We start from the raw sequence: 26,853 nt of genomic DNA on the forward strand, positions 1-26,853 counted from the left end.
CAGGGGCCCCCTATACAGCTCTCACACAGGGGCCTATATATAGCTCTTATACAGGGGCCTATATACAGCTCTCACACAGGGGCCCATATACAGATATTACACAGGGGTCCATATACAGCTCCCACACAGGGGCCCATATACAGCTGTTACACAGGAGCCCATATACAGTTCTTACACAGGGGTCTATATACAATACAGCTCCTATACAGGGGCCCCCTATACAGCTCTCACACAGGGGCCTATATATAGCTCTCACACAGGGGCCTATACATAGCTCTTACACAGGGGTCTATATACAGCTCTCACACAGGGGTCCATAAATGAGCAGCTTTACCATTCATTAAAAGCTACTGGCGGCCATTATTAAAAGTTTAATGACAGCTTTATTGACAGGTTACAATTACAGGCACTCGAGTTTTTGTTATTTTTTTATTCTTTCAAAATTCGCTTTCCAGTATTGGTATTTGTTATTTTTCGCCTGAAGACAAGAAGCCTCAGGAGCAGAATACGCGATTCCTCCTCCAGACCCGGCGGTGTCGCTGTGGCTTCGCCCGGAGCCGCTCTGCCCTCTCACTGCTCGCTGACAACTGTAGTAAGTGCCCAGCGAATCCAGAACTTTCCTGGCAGAGAGCGTCCGTATCCGGTGCAGAGGGGAACCGGGCTGAAGCGGGCACAGGTGGTGATATTGGGCATAATCGAGCTGTATCTGGGCACATTCTGCTTGTAGCAGGCACGGGTGGGCATATTCGGGCTGTAGTGAGTACAGGTGGGCATATTCGGGCTGTTGCCGGGCACAGGTGGTGCTTTGGACTGTAGTGGGCAGGTGGGTGGACGGATATGGACAGCCCTCTGCTGCTTGCATTGTAATGTACAGGAAGATGGCCAGTAACTGTCAGCAGTTGTAGAACTACAAGTCCCAGCATGGCACGTTTCATTGCTGTGGGTTTCTCCCGTTTACTATCCTTCCTGCTACATTGTTGCGCTCGGGTTTACGTCGCTGTGTGTAATAACTGTCATAGATAGAGATGTAATGATGCAGTGCGCCTCTATTCACTGCTGCAGTGTAGTTCTCATTTACATGAAGAGCCATAACATGACGACAGCGACCACAGACAGACTGACGCTATGGACGCCTGCGGATGCAGAATCCAGCCGCCACGGATGGGTAGAAGGACACTAGCAAAGCCTGACGGACTGACACCAGCGACACGAGACAGTAGAGCCTGATAGACGGACGGAATAATACCAGTGACACCTAACAGACGGACACCAGCGATAAGATGGACATAAGTTCACTAGTGACGCTAGATAGGAGGATGCACACCAGCATCTAGAAGAGACTGCTCCACCAGCAATGGCTGATAGTGATGGAAGGACCCTAGTGACACCTGATAGACACCACTGACCTATAATGAAATGTGGTCGCTTTTGTTTCCATCTGGCTGTTGGTACATTGGGTGCTCATCCTAGGATACGCTCTGTACGAATACATCTGTACTGCATAAGGGAATGTACGGAGAGAAGTGTCCTAGGATGACCACAGGGGTGTTATAGTCCAGGTAGCTTACTAGGTCATTGTAAATGACTAATAGATGACAGTGACCTAATATAAAAGGAGTAATATCGCTCCCGTACGATGCTTTGCGGGTCCTCTGATCCAGCGATGACGCGGCTGTCACACGTCAGCACACCACATCATTGATGAAGGCCAATCAATACAGAACGGCAGGCACAAGTGAACTTTCTGTTTGGAAGCAGTAGGGCAGTGTTCTCCAACTCCAGTCCTCAAGACCCACCAACAGGTCATGTTTTCAGGATTTCCTTAGTATTGCTCAGGTGACAAGTACATCACCTGCAGAGGCAATAATTCCATCACCTGTGCATCACTCTGCAGTAGGGGATTGGTAAGGCAGTGTTCAGATCATGTCTGTGATATCCACCTAGCATGTGCTCTGGAAAGCTACTGCCACGCAAGCTTAGTATGTCCATAGGGGTTCTTTGATCTAAATGAGGGCGAAGTCCTGTGGACTAAAATGTATTTGCTGTAAAAAATAAAGTCTTGGAAAGTGTAATTGACTCCACTATTCTATAGAATGGCATCCTGTAAAATAAAAAGTCTAGTTCACCTTTGGTGCTTATAGGTGATGGATGCCGTTGCATTTGGTGGCTGCCTCTGTTTAGTTTATATGTCTGGAGCTTTTCCCAATATATATGTTAAACAGAGGGTTAAACCTGATATGAACAAAGCCCAGGGTCAATATGACTTCTTTTCTTTTGTAGGAATATTGTACACTGCGTATAATAAAATTGTGGTGTGGACAACCCTTTAATCCTCGTTTTGTTTGTGTCCACAGTGTTTGTGTGCCATAATTGTACAGAATCTTAAATCGGAGGGATCAGACACAATGACAGAAGCACAGTGAGTATCTCTGCTTTACTTCAATCAAAGAGAACCTGATACATGTTGCCTAATCTATAAGCAGTATGTATCAGGCACTGACTGTATGAGCCGGGGACCAAGACTGCACCATAGACTAGTCAGACAGGTGGGTCCCTGACTGCTTCTCCCGGCCCCCTGCCCCGGATTAATAGGTCTCTCCCTATATGTGTGCCTTTTGCTTGTCATAAGGATGTTTGACTTTCCTATGGATCTGAATAACTGAACCATGGAAACCATAGTAAACAATAAGCTCAGTGAAGCAATTACATTTACTAGCATGGACTAACATTAGGAAGCGTAGCCAATAATTTACATACCAACCATTTACCTGCTGGAGCCTGTATTATGGAGCTATAGGCACTCTGTGTCACTGTATGCTTCTGTGGTCTCCCCTAGAAGTATGCATCTGTCAGGACTCTGGACACCATCTGTGCTCAACTAATCTGACAGGAATTGTTCACATTGGGTGTTTTTACACATCTCAGGGAGTTTTGGGTATTTTTGGATGTATATTTTAGATCCCTATGTATGGTTCTATATACACTGCTCAAAAACATAAAGGAAACACTCAAATAACACATCCTAGATCTGAATGAATGAAATATTCTCATTGAAAACTTTGTTCTGTACAAAGTTGAATGTGCTGACAACAAAATCACACAAAAATCATCAATGGAAATCAAATTTATTAATCAATGGAGGCCTGGATTTGGAGTCACCCCCAAAATTAAAGTGGAAAAACACACCACAGGCTGATCCAACTTTGATGTAATGTCCTTCAAACAAGTCAAAATGAGGCTCCGTATTGTGTGTGGCCTCCACGTGCCTATATGACCTCTCTACAACCTCTCTACAACTCCTGGGCATGCTCCTGATGAGGTTACGGATGGTCTCCTGTGGGATCTCCTCCCAGACCTGGACTAAAGCATCTGCCAACTCCTGGACATTCTGTGGTGCAACGTGACGTTGGTGGATGGATCGAGACATGATGTCCTAGATGTGCTCAATCGGATTCAGGTCTGGGGAGCGGGCGGGCCAGTCCATAGCTTCAATGCCTTCATTTTGCAGGAGCTGCTGACACACTCCAGCCACATTAGGTCTGGCATTGTACTGCATTAGGAGGAACCCAGGGCCAACCGCACCAGCATATGGTCTCACAGGGGGTCTGAGGATCTCATCTCGGTACCTAATGGCAGTCAGGCTACCTCTGGCGAGCACATGGAGGGCTGTGCAGCTCTCCAAAGAATTGCCACCGCACACCATTACTGACCCACTGCCAAACTTGTCATGCTGAAGGATGTTGCAGGTAGCAGATCGCTCTCCATGGCGTCTCCAGACTCTGTCACCTCTGTCACATGTGCTCAGTGTGAACCTGCTTTCATCTGTGAAGAGCACAGGGTGCCAGTGGTGACTTTGCCAATTCTGGTGTTGTGTGGCAAATGCCAAGCGTCCTGCACTGCTTTGAGCACAACCCCCATCTGTGGATGTCGGACCCTCATACCACCCTCATGGAGTCGGCTTCTAACTGTTTGTGCAGACACATGCACATTTGAGGCCTGCTGGAGGTCATTTTGCAGGGCTCTGGCTGTGCTCCTCCTGGTAGTGGTCCTCATGTTCCTCCTTGCACAAAGGCGGAGGTAGCGGTCCTGCTGCTGGGTTGTTGCCCTCCTATGGCCTCCTCCACGTTTCCTGGTGTACTGACCTGTCTCCTGGTAGCACCTCCAGCCTCTGGACACTACGCTGACAGACACGGCAAACATTCTTGGCACAGCTCGCATTGATGTGCCATCCTGGATGAGCTGCACTACCTGAGCAACTTCTGTGGGTTGTAGAGTCCGTCTCATGCTACCACGAGTGTGAAAGCACAACCAACATTCAAAAGTGACCAAAACATCAGCCAGAAAGCATTGGTACTGAGATGTGGTCTGTGGTCCCCACCTGCAGAACCACTCCTTTATTGAGTCTGTTTTGATAATTGGCAATAGTTTTCCATCTATTGTCTATTCCATTTGCACATCAGCATGTGAAATTCATTGTCAATCAGTGTTGCTGGTGAAAAAAGTTAAATGTTCATTTTTTTTTCTTCCACATTCCAAAAATTCCTGTGAAGCACCTGAAGGGTTAATAAAGTTCTTGAATGTGGTTTTGAGGGGTGCAGTTTTTAGAATGGTGTCACTTTTGGGTATTTTCTGTCATAAAGACCTCTCAAAGTGACTTCAAATGTGATGTGGTCCCTAAAAAAATGGTTTTGTAAATTTTGTTGGAAAAATGAGAAATCGCTGGTCAACTTTTAACCCTTATAGCTTCCTAATATTGATTGTCAATCACTGTTGCTTCCTAAGTGGACAGTTTGATTTCACAGAAGTTTGATTTACTTGGAGTTATATTCTGTTGTTTAAGTGTTCCCTTTATTTTTTTGAGCTGTGTTTTATTCTTTAGTGAAGTTTTCTCTGTCTCTCTAATATACATAAATTACAGGTATCCACCATAACAAAAACTACCAGGTTAATATTCTGTAGGTACCATGTGCCCCAAACTAGATCTGACCCATCAAGGCCATGACTCCAATAGACCTCTGAAAGGGTCATGTGGTATCTGGCAGCAAGACGTTAGCAGCTGATCCTTTTCGTCTTGTTAAGAACTGGGAGCTCGATGGATCAGACTTATTTTTGCAGCACCTCCAGTTGCTTGATTGGATTCTGGAGAATTGAAATCATCATGTTGAATTTTTTTGTGACGTTCCTCAAACCATTCCTGAACACTGTGCAGTGTGGTAGGGAGCATAGAAACAGTATTCTGTAGGGGGCTATTGCCTTTATAGAATACTGTTCAGGTGTTCTTGCTGTGTCGTAATGTTTAGGTAGGTGGTAGCAGTATCCACATGAATGTCAGGACCCACGGCTTCCCAGCTGAACATTGGCCAAAGCATCATACTGCCTCTGCAGGCTTGCCTTTTTTCCATAGTATTTCGAGGTGTGATTTCTTCCCAGGTAAGTGATGTACATCTACCTGACAGTCCACATGTAAAAGACAATATGATTCCTCAGACCAGGTCACTATCTACTGTATGTATAGCCCTATTCTCACTCTTTCCAATTGTGGCCACTTTTATTGCTTGTCACAGACACTGACCAGTCTTCATATATACAGCCTCGTACACAGCCAGCTGTGATGGTCTGTATTTTCTAGCACTGCTCTATTGTAGCCAGCAGTCACTATTTCAGCAATTTGTACTACAGTAGCTTGTTTGTGACCAGAAGGGCCACCCATTACTTCCCAAAGATATATCTATATATTCTCATTGCTATGTTGCCTGTTTAGCAGTTGTCCTTCTGTGGACCACTTTTTCTTAGATACTTACTGCTGCATATCGTCAACACCCCACAAGACTTGTCATTTTGTAGATGCTCTATCCCAGTTGTCTAAGCTCCACAATTTGGCCCTTGTCAATGTCACTGAGATATATAAACATGCCCATTTTTCAGCTTTAAACACATCTGCCTGAAGGCATACAACATATCTGCACCCTAACATTATAGGCCCAGAGCAGATCACAGATCAAGGAAGACATGGATCAGCAATTTATTGTCTTAACTTGTTGCAGAAATGACAAATTATATAGAAATCAATTTAATTAAATCTCCTTTTTTGAGAAGGAACTAAACTTTTTTTGGTTGGCTGTGTGCCTGCTCTATGGCCGTATGGCACATCAGTGCACGACTTTATTCTATAGCACTACCTGTTTATGGCCTCTTAATAATTGCTGTAATGTGGTCAATTTTACCACAATTTTAAAGAAGTAGGGATAAAAATAATGTAGTTTTTTTGACACATTTACAGAAAACTTGCTAAAAACACAGCAGTTCTATGTGGAAATTTACCATAAAAGGGTTGGTCTCGCGTTGTGTCTTGAGCAGCTCAGAGCAATGCAGTCTCCTTAGTTTCCTCACTTCCTGCTTTCTTACAGGGTGGGCTCTCCTCCTTGAGAGACAGTTCTGGTCAGTAGCAGAACTATAGTATTAGAGCAGAACTTGTGCTCAGCTTTATAATTCTACTAACACATTCAGCTGTCGGTTATTTATTCTGAGTCTACTCTGTTATTACTATACTTGTATATGGAGACAACAGTGCATTTCAACAAACAGCTGAGGAATGCGACAGGGCTGTGGAGTTGGTAAGCCAAATCTCCGACTCCTCAATTTCCATGACACAGACTCCGACTCCCTCATACATGGCTCATGTTTAAGTGATCAATTTACTGTACCACAGATTCATCTCAGCTAGAAGTCTAGACCCTTAGATCAGGAATAGGACAGACATTTATAGGACATTTCATAACTTTCCCAAATTCTTATGAAAAAATATTCCCCACAAACTGCATTGTACTACTGTACCCAATTTATTATATATTTTCGGAGTCGGAGTTGGTCCATTTTATACCGACTCAGACTCCGACTCCACAGCCCTGGAATGCGAGAACCATGATGCTGGGTGTCAGGTATTGTGATTCTGCAAGATTGACAAGAGCAAGATTTATAACAGCAGATGGGGAGGGCGGTGAGTAGCTAACTGCTGCATAGAAATCAGAGGGCTTTTTCAGGATACACAGTGGGGCAGATTTACTAAGGTTCATGTGCCAGAATTCTGGCTTGTAATGTGCCAAAAAGCTGTCACAGCTTAATTAGACACTTTTATTGCTTTTCTAGGTATGTTTCAGAAGCATCTAGAAAAGGGAATGTGGCTTTGTCAATTCGTAAAATGTGCTAGTTTTTTTTTTTTTACTTCAATTTAAGGCTGTGTGCCCACGATGCGTTTTTTAAGCGTTTCCGCAGCGGCAAAAATGCTGCAGAAACGCTTAAAAAACGCTTGGTAGAAGGCCTGCCATGTTCCCCAATGATAATCCGCATGTGCTGTGCACATGCTGCGGAAATTTCCGCTGCGGATTATCATTGCGGAAAAAAACGTAGCACTACCAATTATTTTGCCATTGACTTGCACTGAATCGCATAAAATCCTCATCACTACATCTGTACATGCAGAATCCATGCTTTTCAATGTGCGGATGGTACCCGGGTGTGGAGGACGGGAGACTCTCATCCAGACTCGGGTACCATACAACCTGTAAAAAAAAAGAATAAAATAAAAAAGAAACATTATACTTACCTTCTGATGGACCCCGCTGCGCTTGTCCTCCCTTGCCGGCAGCTCGCAGTGGACTGAAGGACCTGCGCTGACATCATAGTCATGTGACGGCAGGTCCTTCAGTGTACCGCGAGCTGCCGGCAGCCAGGACGGAGCGAAGCAAGACTCCAGGGGCCATCAGAAGGTAAGTTGATTTATTTATTTTTTTTTAAACATTGTTTAAGGTCACACTATATAAATCCATGCCGTTTGCATGGATTTATATAGTGTGACCAAGTTGACAAGCACTTTCCAAGTGATGCTAAAATCGCCTGGGAAGCGCTTGTCAACCCGCATGTGGAAATGCATGTGAAGAACGCTTCACATCCGCATGTCCCTGGCAGGAAAACGCATGTACAATCCGCATGTACAATCCGCATGCATTTTTTCTGCCAGGGAGATGCAGAAACGCTCAGGAAGAAATCCTGAGCATTTCTGCATCGTGGGCACATAGCCTGATGCTGTAAAGTAAACCAGCCTAGAGCTGGCATTAAGAATAGATAAATAGCTATTTTCTAGCAAGATGTGTCAAATGTATCACAGCGTGTATTACTGTGATAAACTTGGTGCACCATCTGACTGCCTTGTCCAAGTTTACACTGTCTTAATATCCGACCGCATTAGTAAGGTCTTACTCCGATACACAGACCAAAGATGGATGAAAATCTGATGCAGCACGCTGAAGAACATGTTTTTATTTTTCATGTGCCTGAAAAACTGGACCATCTGAATTTAGTTATGATTCATGTTATCTTTCTTACTTTATCTTTTTAAATCTGCAGGTTTTCTGATAGCTACATCACTGAGAATCCACAAAGATCATTAGAGGTAAGGTCTTAAGCTTTTTGGTCTATAGGGGCTATCAATCATAAGACTAAAATTCTGCCGACAGTTCTATAAAATTGCTAGCTGGTATGATATAAAATAGGGCTAGAGGAGAAAAGGTGAGGTGTGAGTGAAGGTACTCAAGGTGGTAATAAGTAAAATTGTGAATAAAATGTTATCTTGCCAGTATAACATGAATGTACAGTAAAAGTGCAAAGCGTTTAAGGCAGGAATGGAAAAAAAATGCTCCAAAGTAAGAATGGTTTAAACAGATAGAAATGTTAATTTTTATCAATTAACAAAATGCAAAGTGAATGAACAAAAGGGAAATCTAAATCAAATCTCTTTATGCCCTTTATGTCCAAGCATCAATTCTTCTAGGTACACTTGTATACAGTTTTTGAAGAAACTCATCTGGGAAGTTGTTCCAAATGTCTTGGAGGACTAACCACAGATCTTCTGTAGATATAAGCTTGCGTAAATTCCTCTGTCTCTTCTTACAATCCCTCATGATCTTAGGATCAGTGCTCTGTGGAGCATGCTGAGGATAGTTCTTAGTAACATTGGCTGCATGTTTGGGGTTGTTGTCCTGATGCAGAATAAACGTGGATGCCACCCAGATCTTATTGCATGAAGGTTAAGTATCTGCCTGTATTTCTCATTTGATGCTTGCCTTATTTGTGTAGGCGTTTTACTTGTTTTTTGATTCTCCCTTTATGCAAACTTGTGGAGCAGAAATCTCCTGCCATTGTTGGAATGAAGTGCTGCATGTGGTGTCAAGAGCAGCGCCTGTTCTATTTCTTTACTTTCCATTGGTAGCGTTGCTCCTTTTTTCAGTTAAACCCCACAGACATATTTTTTCTTTTTTTTTTTTATAAATACAATATTCAAATAACATTGCAGGCAATCACTGATATCAGCGGCTCCGCCAATATTGATGTCATGAACTACTGAGCTACGTGATTGTCTGCAGTGCTGTCAACAACTGCTGAATACATACCGAGGGCAGTGGGAGAGACTTCGCGCTGGACTTGGGAACGGTAAATAAAGAACAGGTTTTGTTTTTTTTTAAATCAAACTGCACCTGGGAACAATAGTTTTCTGAAAATGGAAAGCCCCTTTAACCATGTATCCTATCCTCTGAAATTACTTGTGTATGTTGTCATCCTTTCACTGGCATTTAATCACTGGAAGCTGGCTGTTTCCATACTTGATACGGAATTTGTTTTTTAGCCTTCTCCACCATCATAGATGTAGGAATAGCAGACTATCAGATTTCACAGTATAAACTGCATAGGTGATTAACCCTGTGCCACAATAGGATGTTAAGTTACGTCTTATTGTGGCTCCCTGAATTTAATGCGGGCTCACAAGTCGAGCCCACATCTTTCGTTGCAGATTTTTTTAGCGCATTACAGTACATCACATGATAATATGAATTGTATCATTTAAAAGTACAATGGAAAAATTAAAATAAGTATGCCTCTTGAAAGAAGGAGAGACAAAAACGGATAATAGCCATGGCGTGAAAGGGTTAAATGGATCCTAGACCTGATCATGTACTTAAAAATCCATGTAAGAATTGCTGTATAAGTCTTTTTTTGGTCAGTGTTCTGAATAATTCACTTGCTTCTTTAGCCGAAACAATTGCTGTAACTTCTAAAAGAGACTATCTATCGTACTGAAATTTAGACTGTACATACCTTGGTTCATGAGAAACTAATGGTTTAAAGCAGTTGTTGAAAATATGCACCGTTCGCATCCAAGGATACCTGCACGCTCCGTTCCATATTGTTGAATTTATTCCGCAGACGTCTGGGGTCGTAGCCTGAATTTCTCACTGTATGTTCTCTAGGAGTTCCTGAAATGTCCGTGGCTTGTTACTGTACACCCGACCATTTAAATGGCCCCAAAGGAAAAAATCCGGTGGTGTTAAATCAGGCGATCTTAGTGGCCACAATCCCTTGGAGATTATTTTATTTTTCTGGATGAAGCAGCATCTCGTGAAGCGCGTGCTGGTTGTTAGCTGCCCAAATATGGGTGTTCTCTGATTGATGTAGCCACATTGTCACTTAGGGACAGCAGGTGCCTACCTGATCCCTCGAAGTAGGGGGCGCCCCAATCTATCTCTGTCACCCGGATTACCTCAAAAGGTGGAGACGCCATGGTCACGTACCTTGCTATGCTCCTATCTTAAATCTTATCTGTTCCCTCCCCCACCCAGAAATCACTGACTGAGGTGGAATAGCAATAATTAAAAAATGATACTTTATTATAAATATTAAGATACTATAATTAAATCCACCGTACTATATGCAGTCTGTCCTGTATGTCCCCTATTTTTTTCACACGGGTCATACTTCGGATGTAAATATTCCCTAAAACCAATCACCCAATGTGTAATACCTGATGTCTAAAATACTCTCAATACATCTGTATCCTGCAACTTAGGATACAGATTTATTGAGAGTATTTTAGAGTGCCCGTGATGTGATTGCGGTGCGCCGATGGGTTGCTATGACAGCTGGAGGTCTGCTGAAAACACCTGTGCTTGTCATGACGATCCTCCTGTGAAAGCCAGCCAGTAGCTGGCGTTCATAGGAGATCAAGATTTTCACTATATATAGCAGTTCTGATACACTGCTATATGTATCACAAGCGGTGAGACAATCGCAGCTTCAAGTCCCCCTAACAGGACTATTTAAATACAGTAAAGTTTTTTTACAGTAAAGTCAGATCACCTCCCTTTTCCCCCTTAACCCCCCCCCAAAGAATTAAATTGTACTTTTTTCCCGCTCTCCAGTGCATCACATGATACAATGAATTATGTCATTCAGTAGTGACTTTTGCAATGTAAGCCTAAGGAGCATCAGAACCAGGCTCCATAGGCTTACATTGTAAAAGAGATTTCTGGCTTACACATAGTGTAGAATGAGCCGGCTTGTCTCATTTGTGGTGACGTCACTCAGAAGAGTGACTTTATTTTTCCTTTACCTACTTATGAATCCCCCCAACACACGCACTGTGATGCATGAAATATACATACTCCCGGCCAGAACCCGACTAGTGGACATGGCCTCGCTCCATACACTTGTGTTGTGCGAGGCTGCGCCCGCTAGAATCCTCGCAGCGCACAGTACCTGCGCTGAGGGGATTCATAAGTCTGCAGTCAAACAGAGTGACTGCAGACTTATCATCTTAGGCCGAACAACCCCTTAAAGGATTAAAATTAATATTAGTTTCAGACCAACTCTTTAAAGGGAACGTGTTAGGGCCTTCATTCCCTCTATCCCTGTAGCATTCAAATATGTATTACTAAATTCCCTGCCTAACCATGCCTTTATACCCTTAGTCACTTAAATCCATGTATGGCTCGCATAAATCTTCTGCACTTCCGGTCATGCACAGCATGCCTCTGACACTGACTAATAAAGCTGCGCACAAGCGCAAGATTTGCAGGGTGCCGGCGGTGACACCAGCTTTTGCAAATCATGTTATCACGCCCAGGACTGGTCCAAGCCCTAAATAGCATAAAAAATCCGGACCTTATAAATACTTTTCTAACACCTTCACAACATGCGCCATATATGTACGGTGCATGTAGTGTCCCCCTCTTTGGTGCGGGCTTCGGCGATGAGCCTGCACCTTTCCGGGCTCATGACAGCTGATCTGATCAGCTGTCATGTGCTCCTAAGAGCCACTGGTGGAATCACGATACACCCGTGGCTGTTAACATGTTAAATGCCGCTGTCAAACCACGCCATCGGCGTGTTAAAAGCGCATCACAAACCACGCCCATCGTCGCACCCGTGACATGATCGCAGGTCGCCGATGGGTTGGCATGGCAACCTGGGGTCTGCAGGAGACTCCTATGGTTGTCATAGCCAACCTGCTATGCGCACCGCCGAGCGGTCAGCGCTCCTAGCAGATGAGCACTTTTGTTACACATAGCAGGGCTGAAGCTGAAGCCTTGCTATGTGTAACACAGACGATCAGACAATCGCAGCTTCTAGTCTCCCATGGAGACTTTTGAAGCAGGTAAAAAGTAGAAAAAAAATGCTTTTAAAAATATTTAAAATATATAAAAGTTCAAATCACCCACCATTCGCCCCATTCAAAATAAAACAATAATAAAAAAAATACACTTATTTGGTATCGCTGCTTTCAGAATCGCCCAATCTATCAATATAAAAATAATCAATCCAATCAGTAAATGGCGTAATGAGAAAAAAATCAAAACGCCAGAATTACGTTTTTCTGGTCGCCGCAACATTGCAATAAAATGCAATAACAAGCGATCAAAATATATCTACCCCAAAATGGTAACAATAAAACCATCAGCAAGGAGCGCAAAAAATAGGTCCTCTCCCGGCCCATGAACGCACAAAAAATGGAGACGATACGGGTATAAGGTAATGGCGCCAATTATTATTTTTTTTAACAAACTCTTTGGATTCTTTTTTTCACCACTTTAAAAATAGAACCTATACATGTTTGATGGCTGCGAACTCGTAATGATCTGGAGAATCATGATGGCAGGTCAGTTTTAGCATCTAGTGAACATGGTAAAAAAACAACAACCAAGAAACAACTGTGGAATTGCACTTCTTTTGCAATTTCATCAAACTTTGATTTTTTTTCTCATTTTCCAGTACACGATCTGGAAAAACCAATGTGGTCGTTCAAAAGTACAACTCGTCCCGCAAAAAACAAGCCCTCACATGTCCATATTGACCTAAAAATAAAAAAGTTATAGCTCTGGGAAGAAGGGGAGCAAAAACGGAAAAGGGCTACGGCGTGAAGGGGTTAAACATAGATTTAAGTGACTAATGGTATAAAGGCATGGTTAGGCAGGGAATTTAGTAATACATATGTGAATGCTTCTGGGTTCGAGGGCATGGGTGACCTGAGAGGTTCCTTTAACTTCTGTGGTCGGCGTGGGCATCTCTGTGAGATGAGTGCAGTTCCAGCTTTGTTAAATGTTTGTATCACTTTTGCTACAGTATTCTGACTGATAAGTTAAAGCTTTGCTGATCACCTTTCTTGTGTAAAGAAATCATTCAGAAGTCATTCAGGTCTGGTGCCATTTCTCTTCCATGTGGTGCCATTTCTGAGCTCCTGAAATGGGAATGGGTTTTCTTTGCTAAGTAATAGTCACCTATTTAATGAATAATTAGACTTGCCTCTGGTTGAATTTTTGTTAATTAGAATATTGCAGTCAAAACTTTAGCTTTGCCGCTAAAACTTTCATTGGGGTGTACTCAGTTGTGCAAAACAATCTTGAATGCATTTGTTAGGAAGATTACTGTATTTATTTAGGTGGGCAAAATAACAAATCTTGTTTGGAATCAATGGTCCACATTTGTGGGAGTAATTTGTAGTATGGTATCACATAGAAAATGTTGATTCTGAAAGTAAAGTAGAGGTTATCTGACAGATCTGTTGGGGTGTACTCATTTATGCTGAGCACTGTGTTTACCTTGTATTGTAAAATCTTATGACATATCCACTTTAAATTCTTTTTGTTGCACGTTCCGCTCTTATTTATTGTGCCTCGCCATATTTAATAGTCTGTAGATTAGCTCTCCAGAATATCATGATGGGCTTTTTTCTGCTATCCTTTCTGAGGGTGAAGCTATTTTACTGTCTTTGGCAATGTATTAGCTGCTTGTAATAAGAAAATGCAGTTCTGCAAGTGATCTGCCCTATTCATTACATTACAGGTAATCATTGAGGAGCAGAAATTTCTTGTCAGACACTGTTATTGATTAAGCTGATTATTCTCTTCTAGACGTGCAGAGTTTAATCTCTGCAGCGGTAAGGAGAGCTATTCTCACAAGCAATGTAAGGCAGAGACAAATGAATAGCAAAATTGTGCTTGAATTACAGGAGCTGACAAAAGCGCTGGGAGAGAAATCTGATGACGCAGAGTACTACAATCAAAGAGCTTACGCGCACATACTTCTTCAAAATTACAACGGTAACCGCCATTTTTCACACTGGTGTTTTGTTGCAATATAATATCAGATATAATATTTCTGTTTAAACTTGCTCATTCTCTCTCATAGTATGGCGATATGATTGCAAGAGTCCAAAAATTTGAATTAAATGACCATTTTATATGGACTGATATTTCGGCGGATGAACGTTTATTCCCTATTATGTAAGCGGTCGCTGATCAGGTGATCAATAAGTGGATGAACCTTTTATGCAGACAAAGGGGTTGTCCAGTCTTTCAATAAAAGACTGCATTTACTCGATTTGCCTGCAGACATCTGAATCCTTACATAGTGCGCCTTGCACGCTTTCAGGATTCTCTGGTGTTGTTGGTGAGAGCAGGCAGTCGCATAACCGCAAGTGTACAACTTCACATGCTCAGCCTCGCTCGATCTAAGCAGGTTGAACGAGGATGAGTATGTCTAATGAGATTGTGGCTGGAAGTATGCAAATCGTATACTTGCTGTCACGTGAATGCCTGCTCTCAGCCCCAACACCTGAGAATCCTGACAGCGTGCGGTGCGCATGCTGTAAAGGTTCAGAAGTCTGCAGACATATAGGGTGACTGCAGACTATCGTCAGAAGACCAGACGACCCTTTTAAAGTCATAGTGAAACTGTATGCAAATTAACTATTGTTCTAACTGAGATCGATCACAGTGCTGATGATTGCTCTATGTAAGGGAAGACTCGGACGAGGATTGCTACGCAATGTTCGGCTTGGCCGTTGGCTCTCCCGACCCAAGCGTGACAGCACGTATTTCTATGCAACTGGCACGCTCCTATCGGAGAGCCGACGGCCAGTCCAAGCATGGTGTTGCGATCCTCGTCCAAGTTATATGGCCGTTTTGACTCTTCCTTAAGTGGAACTAAACGAGTGTCAGTCAACTTTCTATATGGTCAGTCGGTACTCATTTCGGGCAGAGAATATAATTGTGTAAAATGATCCGTGGAAAAACCCCCGAAATCCTAAGGGTGAAGAGGCTGCAGTGCTGCTGTACTTTTGGATCCCTTTTACTAGCTATCTACATTTACGTCTATGGTATTTATGAATATAGTGGACTTAAAAGTGAGTGGATTGTGTTGCTCATTCTTGACCCCCTCTCTATTTATGGCTGTGCTAGACAGGGTAAATAAGAATGGCAAACCACACTGTATGATGACATTCCATTTTAAATCTTCGTTGTTAATTTTAATTTAATTAGTTTTTTTTTTTTTAAACAGTTGTATGGAATAAAACCTATACAGATAAAAAAAACTTGTTAGTATACTTAGCTTTCCAGTTCTGCTCAATCACTTTTCAGTCTCTTTTTTTTGTAATCCTGTGTGATTACTTGCCTTTCACAGTTCTGTCATCGTTCACATTTTCAAAGAATTGTTATGTACAATCCATTGTAAATCTGCCCTAATGTGTGTACAGAAATACACTGCTCATAAAAATAAAGGGAACACTCAAATAACACATCCCAGATCTGAATGAATGAAATATTCTCATTGAATACTTTGTTCTGTACAAAGTTGAATGTGCTGACAACAAAATCACACAAAAATCATCAATGGAAATCAAATTTCTTAACCAATAGATGCCTGGATTTGGAGTCACCCCCAAAATTAAAGTGGAAAAACACACTACAAGCTGATCCAACTTTGCCTGTGCCTGTATGACCTCTCTACAACGCCTGGGCATGCTCCTGATGAGGTTGCGGATGGTCTCCTGTGGGATCTCCTCCCAGACCTGGACTAAAGCATCCGCCAACTCCTGGACAGTCTGTGGTGCAACGTGACGTTGGTGGATGGAGCGAAACATGATGTCCCAGATGTGCTCAATTGGCATCAGGCCTGGGGAACAGGCGGGCCAGTCCATAGCTTCAATGCATTCATCTTGTAGGAACTGCTGACACACTCCAACCACATGAGGTCTGGCATTGTCCTGCATTAGGAGGAACCCAGGGCCAACCGCACCAGCATATGGTCTCACAAGGGGTCTGAGGATCTCACCTCGGTACCTAATGGCAGTCAGGCTATCTCTGGCAAGCACATGGAGGGCTGTGCGGCCCTCCAAAGAAATGCCATCCCACTCCATTACTGACCCACTCCCAAACCGGTCATGCTGAAGGATGTTGCAGGCAGCAGATCGCTCTCCACGGCTTCTCCAAACCCTGTCACGTCTGTCACATGTGCTCAGTGTGAACCTGCTTTCATCTGTGAAGAGCACAGGGCGCCAGTGGCGACTTTGCCAATCCTGGTGTTCTGTAGCAAATGCCAAGCGCCCTGCACGGTGTTGGGCTGTGAGCATTACCCCCATCTGTGGACGTCGGGCCCTCATACCACCCTCATGGAGTCGGTTTCTAACCTTTTGTGCAGACACATGCACATTTGTGGCCTGCTCGAGGTCATTTTGCAGGGCTCTGGCAGTGCTCCTCCTGTTCCTCCTTGCACAAAGGCGGAGGTAGCGGTCCTGCTGCTGGGTTGTTGCCCTCCTACGGCCCCCTCCACGTCTCCTGGTGTACTGGCCTGTCTCCTGGTAGCGGCTCCAGCCTCTGGACACTACGCTGACAGACACAGCAAACCTTCTTGCCACAGCTCGCATTGATGTGCCATCCTGGATGAGCTGCACTACCTGAGCAACCTCTATGGGTGGTAGAGTCCGTCTCATGCTACCACGAGTGTGAAAGCACAACCAACATTCAAAAGTGACCAAAACATCAGCCAGAAAGCATTGGTGCTGAGATGTGGTCTGTGGTCCCCAACTGCAGAACCACTCCTTTATTGAGGGTGTCTTGATAATTTCCATCTATTGTCTATTCCATTTGCAGAACAGCATGTGAAATTGATTGTCAATCAGTGTTGCTTCCTAAGTGGACAGTTTGATTTCACAGAAGTTTGATTTACCTGGAGTTATATTCTGTTATTTAAGTGTTCCCTTTATTTTTTTGAGCAGTGTAATTGTGTGTATAACCCAGGAAGCTTTTTATGTGGGTGAGCACCATTGTGTTGTGTGTAAACAATCAGAATAATGCTGGAGAGATCAGATAAATAATAACTTACAAAAAAATGATCTAAGCTGTACATCTACTTGTGACAAACTATGTATTGTTACCATAGTCATCAAAAACTGAATATATAAACTTATAAAAATGACTGCCAAAAACAAAATGTAATACAGATAATCTTTACTGTATTAGTTACATGACTAAAACCAATAAAAAATTCAGAGAATCGTCATGTTATCAGGAATCAAAGGGGGAGCGTGCATCATAATTGTTCTTACATGATAATAAAAGTCATATGTCAGGGGCTCCATTGGTTATAAATATGATGGGATGTTGATATACCGTATTTTTCGGACTATAAGACGCACTTTTTTCTCAAATTTTGGAGGAAAGTATGTGAGTGTGTGTGTGTGGGGGGGGGGGGTGCATCTTATAGTCATAATACTAGCCATAGTATATACTATATAATGTGATTGGGGGGGGGAGCGGCAGCGGGGGATAATCGGGGCACAGGAGGCAGCAGCCGCCTGCTGCAGCCTACACTGTGCCCGCTGCTAAAGAAAATGAATATTCATTGCTCCCCACGCCCATGGGCATGGAGAGCAATGAATATTAATTTTCCTTAATAACACTGTAGCCGCAGCGCGGCTCTTGCTGTGCTCGGGTGTCAGTGTGCCCGCTATTAAAGTCCATGAATATTCACTACAACCCACTTCCATGGGTTGTAGTGAATATTCATGGTCTTTAATAGCGGGCACACTGACACCCGAGCACAGCAAGAGCCGTGCTGCAGCTACAGTGTTCGCGCAATTGAAGAGAGTAAACGGTCACTGCTCCCCATGTACAGTCCTGGCGCTGGGAGCAGTGACTATTCTGGCATAGCACTTCACTGTGTGAGGGCGCATGGCAGGGACGCCATGCGTGGCTCACACAGTGAGAGTATCGGCAGCAGAGCGGGACCCAGCGCTGGAGGAGAGTAGAGGTGAGTATGAGTGATACAGGGGGGCCATGCACTGACAGGATTGGGATCGGGGGGGGCATGCATTATCAGGATGGGGATCGGGGGGGGACATGCATTATCAGGATGGGGATCGGGGGAGGGGGGGTAATGCTTTACCAGGATGGGGATCGGGGGGCCATGTGTTACCAGGATGGGGATGGGGGTGCCATGCTTTACAAGGATGGGGATCGGGGGGCCATGCTTTACCAGGATGGGGATCGGGGGGGCCTTGCGTTACCACGATGGGGATCGGGGGGGCCATGCTTTACCAGGATGGGGATTGGGGGGCCATGCGTTACCACGATGGGGATTGGGGGGCCATGCGTTACCACGATGGGGATCGGGGGGCCATGCATTACCAGGATGGGGATCAGGGGGGCCATGCGTTACCAGGATGGGGATCAGGGGGGCCATGCGTTACCAGGGTGGGGATCAGGGGGGCCATACGTTACCAGGATGGGGATCAGAGGGGCCATGCGTTACCAGGATGGGATTGAGGGGGGCCATGCGTTACCAGGATGCAGATGAGAGGTGCAATGCATATGGGGATCGGTTCCACGTATAAAAGGAAGGAGAGAGCCATATATACCAGGATGGGGGATATTAACAGACTTGGGGGACATTACCCCTATAATAGTGTCAGCAGCAGACCCCCTCCCCCTTAACAGGGCATCATGACTACATTTTTTGCTTAATTTTTTTGCTGTTTTCCTCCTCTAAAACCCGGTGCGTCTTATAGTCCGAAAAATTCAGTAGTTAATAGCTTCCTCAATGCTGCAGGAATTATTTAAATAAAGTATAGATGCAAATAATTAAAAATAGTATAATCTATGAGGAAACATACGGAGAACTATAGGTGTTATTTATGGAGCGCCATACAAAAGATGCAAGTAGTACAAGGATATATGTGCCACAACGATAGCTTGGTAATAAATCTCTACATATGGATCATGATTGACATCAAAAGACTCACAGGCAAGGTATATAGAGTATATAGTAATTACCTGAATCATTTGCCCTTTGAGGAAGCGACAGAAAAACGCATGTGGGGCATATGCATGCGGGAGTATGATCCATAAGTAGTGATTTTATTACTAAGCTATCGTTGTGGCACGTATATCCTTGTACTACTTGAATCTCTTGTATAGGCCTCTATAAATGCCAGCACTTATCTATTATACTGTGTTTCCCGGAAAATAAGACAGGGTCTTGTATTATTTTTTGCTCCGATAGATGGATTAGGGCTTATTTTCAGGGGATGTCTTATTTTTTTCCAGGAACAATAATCCACATTTATTCTTGAACAAAAAATAATCAGCACTTAACTAACTTCTCTACTTTCTCTAGACTCGCGCAGTTAAAGGATCTTTAATGACATCATGATCACATGACCGTGATGTCATCAAAGGTCCTTAAGAAGTCTTAAGCTCAGAATAGAAAAGCTAATGGCCCCCCCCTAAGAGAGTGGAGGCTATCCTCTACCCCAACTAATGCTGGCCCTGACTGTAACTAGGTCTTGTTTTTGGATTAGGGCTTATATTTCAAGTATACTCTAAAAATCCTGTAAAATCATGCTAGGGCTTATTTTCGGGGTAGGTCTTATTTTTGGGGAAACATGGTAGTTCTCTGTATTATATTTTTATATTATTTCTTTCATCTTTGCATCTATACTTTAAATAACTTATGTACCATTAAGGAAGCTCTTAACTAAATTAATATCCCCGCATATTTATCAACAATGGAGCTATTGATACATCAGCTTTATTATCATGTAGGGGCAATTATGTATTACTCCTCTTTTGATTTTGTGTTGTGTTGATTCGCCGTATTTTTAATTGCTTTTACTCATGTAAATTATACTACAATGAAGATTATTTGTATTCCATTTTACTTGTGGTAGTCCTTTTTATAGGTTAATAGATAAAGGGGTTTTCCCAGCTCAGACATTGATGGCATTCTCAGGATATGCCATAAATGTCTCATAGATGCAGATCACACACCTCGCGGAGTTCCGGCTTGCGTTTCCATGAAGAGTGGTGGCCGTGCATTCACAGCTCTTGCCATTCGTTTCTATGTCAGATGGCGGAAACTCAAGTGTGAGCGGTTATAGGAGGGACCGATCCCTCTATTTTTTTTCCCTATATATTCAGTTTGAAGCTCCTTCGCCACCGTGCTAAACCTATGTTTCCTCCAATTTCAACTACTATTGTTTCTGTACATTACACAGGGCTTTTAAGCATTTGTATGGGTAATGTCTGCTCCACTGATTATCTCTGAATACCATAACAGTTTATGTAAAAATGGGGTAAGAGAAATGCTGTTTTTCCCCTCCTCGATCTTTCTATACTGAAATTAGTGGAGGCCACCACTACTCCATTAGTACTAGCAATGGTTTTATCGCCAAATAAATGGTCACATGGACCATGCTGCTGGATGTTACTAATTTCGGCACAACCCTAGCAGTGACTGTTGACACTTGTCAAGTCTGTTTTACCCTGTAAGTGGAGATACTATGTTATACAAAAAATAATAATTAAACAAAAAAACAATAAAGTCCCCAAAATTCTTTAACTTTTTTTGTGGGGACACCTCATTTAAAGCACCACTCCAGTTTTTTTTTTTTTTAATTTAAGCGCTGTAATGGTGCTACTTATCTAGGTTCCTTGACCCTAGTATTATATTTGCCAGCCGCTGTCTTCTGCTCTTCCCGCCGTCGCTTCAGTTCTACGCCGCCATCTTGTGACCACAACTTCTGACTGACCGTAAGTCAGAGGTAACAGTCACAAGCTCTCAGTGTAAGTCTATGGGAGCCACATTCTGGCTTTCTTCTGGTTCTCATAGACTCACCTGAGTTGTGACCTCAGACTCGTCCAGCAAACACTGTATCAATCCGGCAGGTCACAAACTGCTGAAGACCGACCGTCGCGGTGCCGGGAACAGCTGACTATGGCGGCTGGTAAGTATGGGACTATGTTCAGAGCACTGGAGTGGTGCTTTAAAAATAAAGTTAAAAAAAAAATATGTCCAAGTAAAAAAAAAAAATAATCTTAATAAAAAAAAAATATGTGGAGACATAATTAAAGTGGCATCAAAAGAGCCCTCACAATAATGTGAAAAAATAATTTAGGATTTTTATTTTAGTTCATTAAACAAAATGTGTTTGAGTGTGAAAATAAACAGTTTTTTTTTCTACACAATAAAAGGGAATATATTACAAAGCCAGCAACTGCTACATGGTAAAATAATAATGACCCTTTTTGCAATGATCTCTGTAATAACCTGAAAAATATAAAAGTTATGCAACATTTGACCAGAACATGCCAAAAATTAGAAAAATTGTGCTATTCATTAAGGTCCCGAATGCTACAAGGGCAAAGGGTTGAATGTCATTTATTCTTTTATCTTCCCTCTGCAGCTATATGACTTTGGACTTTCAATTCAGTAAATGCTGCTATTCTGCGCTTATTTTCCCATCATGTACAACGAGTTGTGTCATCATACTGTGCTCAATATGGTAGCTGAAGCTTTAGAGAATTGTAATCTAGACACTGTATATACGGCGGGTTACTCTAAGGGTTTAGTAGGGGTTAAATTGTGCTCCACCTGCCGAGCACCTGCATTTGTTCACGTACCATTGCAGATATAGTTTGCGGTGAGCGAGGCTTCCCAGTGTAATTCAGGAATGTGTATGAATTCTCAATGCTTTGCTTTAATGCAGATGCTGTTTTGGATGCGAAGAGGTCCCTCGAGCTCCAGCCTAACAATGCGAACGCTTTCCTCAGGAAGGGGTACGTGTCAGGACTAGTTTCCAATTACATTTATTACCGTCTGCAAACCTCTGGCCATGCAGCGTTAAATTGGATATTCATCAGTGCCGCTCTAATATAGATGAAGTTGTCCTATGAAAAGACCAGGAATACCGATGAGCTAATGAGAAATGTTGACCACTGATCACACACAGCTTCACCGGTACACAAAACCCACAACTTCCAGCCTGCAGTAGACAGTTTTCATGCGCTGTCTGAACGCGGGGCTTGTTTTACTGTAACCCTGATGGCTGTAATGTAAAACTAAGTGAATTACTATTTCCTTTTTTCCATCAGTCCTGAGCTGCATTATTGCCAGTAGTCACAGTCCTTTGGAAAATGGATGTTCTGATTATGTTCTTTGCTACAGGCACGAGGAAATGTGCAGATCAGAAAAGCGTTGATATATTTAATGAGTGCATTTGATGTGAAGCCCTCCACTTTGCTTAAATCAGAGACATTTTTAAATTCCGCTTCACTCTTCTGCCGGATTACTTTGTTACCATGGCAACTGCAATTTGAAAGTTGTTTCCTCTCTTAGAGGTTTTCCGATTTGCATGATGTCATTGTATTAGCAGAGCATGTAATCTTCTTCAAAGTGCCCTTTCTGTGCCCCGCGTGTTTTTGAGGCAATCTACATAGGGCTTTGGATGTCCTGCTTTATGATAATCTTGTCAGACAACTGGGCATGGGTTTTTGCAACAAGAAAGTGAAATCTGACAAGTATATTTTATGTTACTATCTACCGAAAAAGAAGCAAAAAGCATGCTTTGTATTTATCCCTAATCTAGTACGTTGTAATGAAACATATTTTATTGGCATGCATATAAATCCTATATGTCCAATACATTCACCGCATTCTGATATAAGAGTATGCGTATTAACCAGATAATGACTAAGCAGCGCTTGATCCTGGCCTTTAACCCCATGCCATCAGAGATTTTACAGCGCAGTGTTAAAACAGCCTGTCTAGTTTCCGGCTATCTGACATAGCTGGGGACTCTGACGGGAAGACAGAAGCGGTTCATCACTGCTTCTGTCTTCTCCTTTACTGGCTACATAGCACTCAGCGAGCACCATGAAGGGATAAGAAGCATCGGGTCTCTGTTGGTGTAGCAGAGCTGCAGAGTGGGAAAAAATGAACAGTAAAAGAAAGAAAATTGTTCCCCAGAGATCTTTAATGATCTCTTGGGGGACAAATTATGCCAAATATATAAATACATAAACATCTGGAAATTTTTCTAAAAAGTACTAAAAACAATTTTGTTATTTTTTTTTATCAAATACATTCTATTACATGCATATAACAAATCAATCTACACATCTCCAGGTTATTTCGGTCATTTGGATAATTCATGCAACAGGTTATTTGGTGTAAAATGCGAACAGTAAAAAATATAATTAAACCAAAAATAGCTTTTTTCTATATTTGCGTTGCAAAAAAAAAACAAAAAAACATTGCATAGTAATTTATATGTACCATGAAACTGCATTAAAAAATCTAATTTGTCCTTCATAAACCAAGCCTCATACAGTCACATCAATGGGAAAAAATACTGCTGCAAAAAAGGAGAGGCAAACATGCAAAGGAAAAAAAATTGCCCGGTCATTAATGTCTGTTCAGTTCTGATCACTAAGGAGTTAAATTCAGCAATATCGCACTACAGTGCACAAATCCATTCCACATTCTGCGCCAGTCAAGTCACCACGCAGGAAATGTGGAAGACTGCTCCAGACGCCAACTCGAAAGCTTCATAGACGTATGAGGCTGTGAGGATCGGGGGTCAGAGACCTGACTGCCGTCAGCGCAGGAAAAGCTCCATTTAACTATAGGTGTTTTAAGAACATGTTGGTGAGTGATCGGTTTATCACAGAGCTCACAGGTTACTTTTTAAGAAGGCTATCCTGACACTGTATGAAGAGGGGGTATGGCTATGCCCGTTTAGAAAGGAAGACTAGTTTGTTGGCACTTTTAGGAGGCTGACACTGTAAAACACACCTGAGCTGCTACACATCTTTATTTAATAAGTATGATTTCTACTAACTCTTTAAGGCTGTGTGCCCACTATGCGTTTTTTAAGCGTTTCCGCAGCGGCAGAAACGCTTAAAAAATGCTTGGTAGAAGGTCTGCCATGTTCCCCAATGATAATCCGCATGTGCTGTGCACATGCTGCGGAAATTTCCGCTGCCGATTATCATTGCGGAAAAAAATGCAGCACTACCAATTATTTTGCGTAAACGCAGCGTTTTCGCCGCCATTGAATTGCATTGGAACGCATGAAACCGCATCACTACATCTGTACATGCGGATTCCATGCGTTTCAATGTGCGGATGGTACCCGGGTTTGGAGAAGAGGAGACTCTCATCCGGACCCGGGTACCATAGAACCTGTAAAAAAAAGAATAAAATGAAAAATAAATATTATACTTACCTTCTGATGGCCCCCCGTCTCCATAGCGATGCGTCCTGGCTTGCCAGCAACGCGCGATGGTCTGAAAAGGACCTGCCGTGACGTCATTTAGTCATGTGACGGCAGGTCCTTCAGTGTACCGCGAGCTGCCGGCAGCCAGGAAACATTGGATAAAGACTCCGGGGGCCATCAGAAGGTATGTATAGATTTATTTTTTTATTTTTCACCATTCTTATTCTTTTTTTTAACTAACTTGGTCACACTACTATAAATCCATGCCGGTTGCATGGATTTATATAGTGTGACCAAGTTGTCAAGCACTTTCCAAGTGATGCTAAAATCGCTTGGAAAGCTCTTGACAACCTGCATGCGGAAATGTATGTGAAGAACGCTTCACTTCCGCTTGTCCTTGGCTGGAAAAATGCATGTAAAATCCACATGTAAAATCCACATGTACAATCCGCATGTACAATTTGCATGCGTTTTTTCTGCCAGGGAGATGCAGAATCGCTCAGGAAATATCCGGAGCATTTCTGCATCGTGGGCACATAGCCTAAGGGAACATTCAGACGTCTCTGCCAATTGGTCTGAGCACGGACCGCTAATGTACGGACTGGCCATGGCTCTTTCGACCCGAGCGTGACAGCTTCATATGTTTCTGCGGACCAATTTGCATGGACATCGAAATGAGCCTTAACAGTATTTATTTTTTGGGGAACAGCAGTAATGTATTATGAATATCATGCCTCCTTGATAATTAGGAATATTAGAGATCACCTTGGACTTCTATGCCCCATATAAAACCTTGGAGCCTTTGATGACTCCTAATAAATGAGATAATAGTAATGTTATATTATTCCATGTATCGGTGATGTGTGCACATTTTTATTAACTTGAATGTTAACACTTAAGGGGTATTCCCATCTACAAGATCCTCTCCCAATATGTAGTAGGTGTCATAATAATAATAGCAAATGTGTCCAATCAGTTCAATTTAGAAAAGTAGTTTAGTTCTTCTGATAACTTATGTCACTTACCTCATGTGGGGCATTGCAGATGCTTTGGTATCCATGGTTACTACCACTCACTCATATGGTGACAATTAGTTATCAGTTAGTGGCCATAACCATGGATATCTAAGCTACTGCAATACCCTGAACATGGGGTAAGCGACATGGCGAGTCAGAAGAACTATACTACATTTCTAATTGGAGGTATTTGCTAATATTATTATTACACTTGCTACATATTGGGATAGGATCTTGGAGATAGGAATACCTCATTTAAATTGGTATTCGCTTAATTTAAAGTTTTTATTTATAGGATAAAGGATAATGTACGCTTGCTGGGGGTCTGACTGCTGGAACCCTCACTGTCTCAAGAACTGAGCTTTGCAGAGCCTAGTCTGAATGAAGCAAATATGCTCATGTTTGACCTCTGCCCTATTCATTGTCTATGTAAATTGTTAGCAGTCCCATAGACAATGAATGGAGCCAAGCATGTGCATCTCTGCTTCATTCAGACAGGGCTCTGTTCTCATGATCACAAGGGATCCCTGCTGTTAGCAATCCCAGTGATCTCTTGTTTATCACCTATCCTGTGGGTAGAGGATAACTTTATTGTAGAAATAAGTTTATCAATATTACTATTTCTAATTGTTTTAAACCCACTTTTACAGGGAGGCAGAATTCCACTTAAAGAACTACTCCGCTGCGCAAGACACATTTAAGCAAGGCCAAACATTAAATTGTGAGTAGCGATATATTGGCATATATAGTGGATTTGTTGCTTTCTGGTACATTATTTGTACCCTCTACCTTTAAAAGCCCAAATGACTGACTGCCCTCCAACCTCTTCTTTGGTTAAATTTAGCTTAATACCTTCCTATCGTTTTGTCATAAATTACAAGAAAATAAAATGAAAAACACAAATGGCATAGATTTATTTCAAACAATCAATACAGGCCCAAAACAGGAAAAGGTATAAATATTCTGAAGCCAGTTATCCTATTTGTTACTTGTGCAATTTGGGTTCAAAGTTCAATTATTTGTTTCTATATGCCTGTTAAGTGCAAACAAAATCCACCTATTTACTGACCACTTTCAATTATTGTATTTTTCGGACTATAGTAGTCTCCTTACTGTAAAACGCACCCCAGGTTTAGACAACAGAAAATAAGAAAAATTATCTCATACTAATTA

General features: G+C 42.5%; 1 protein-coding gene across 4 annotated transcripts in view; it reads left to right on the forward strand.

Moving 5' to 3' along the window:
- Positions 1-559: 559 nt before the first annotated feature.
- The window catches only part of SUGT1 (SGT1 homolog, MIS12 kinetochore complex assembly cochaperone), a 123,289-nt gene continuing 96,995 nt past the window's right edge, over positions 560-26,853 (forward strand). For 2 of the 4 annotated variants that reach the window (XM_073663934.1, XM_073663933.1), the window contains exons 1-6: positions 560-676; positions 2,355-2,419; positions 8,404-8,449; positions 14,336-14,426; positions 22,154-22,223; positions 26,331-26,401. In XM_073663934.1, coding sequence (XP_073520035.1) covers positions 2,406-2,419; positions 8,404-8,449; positions 14,336-14,426; positions 22,154-22,223; positions 26,331-26,401 — 292 coding nt within the window. In that variant the 5' untranslated portion in view covers positions 560-676; positions 2,355-2,405. Of the gene's footprint in view, positions 677-702; positions 767-2,354; positions 2,420-8,403; positions 8,450-14,335; positions 14,427-22,153; positions 22,224-26,330; positions 26,402-26,853 lie in introns of those variants that run through there. The other 2 variants (XM_073663935.1, XM_073663932.1) reach the window with 2 other exon arrangements.

This window comes from Phyllobates terribilis, unplaced genomic scaffold (genome assembly GCF_046119375.1).
Source record: "Phyllobates terribilis strain yellow unplaced genomic scaffold, ASM4611937v1 Scaffold_2__4_contigs__length_985480577, whole genome shotgun sequence".
NCBI classification, from domain to species: domain Eukaryota; kingdom Metazoa; phylum Chordata; class Amphibia; order Anura; family Dendrobatidae; genus Phyllobates; species Phyllobates terribilis.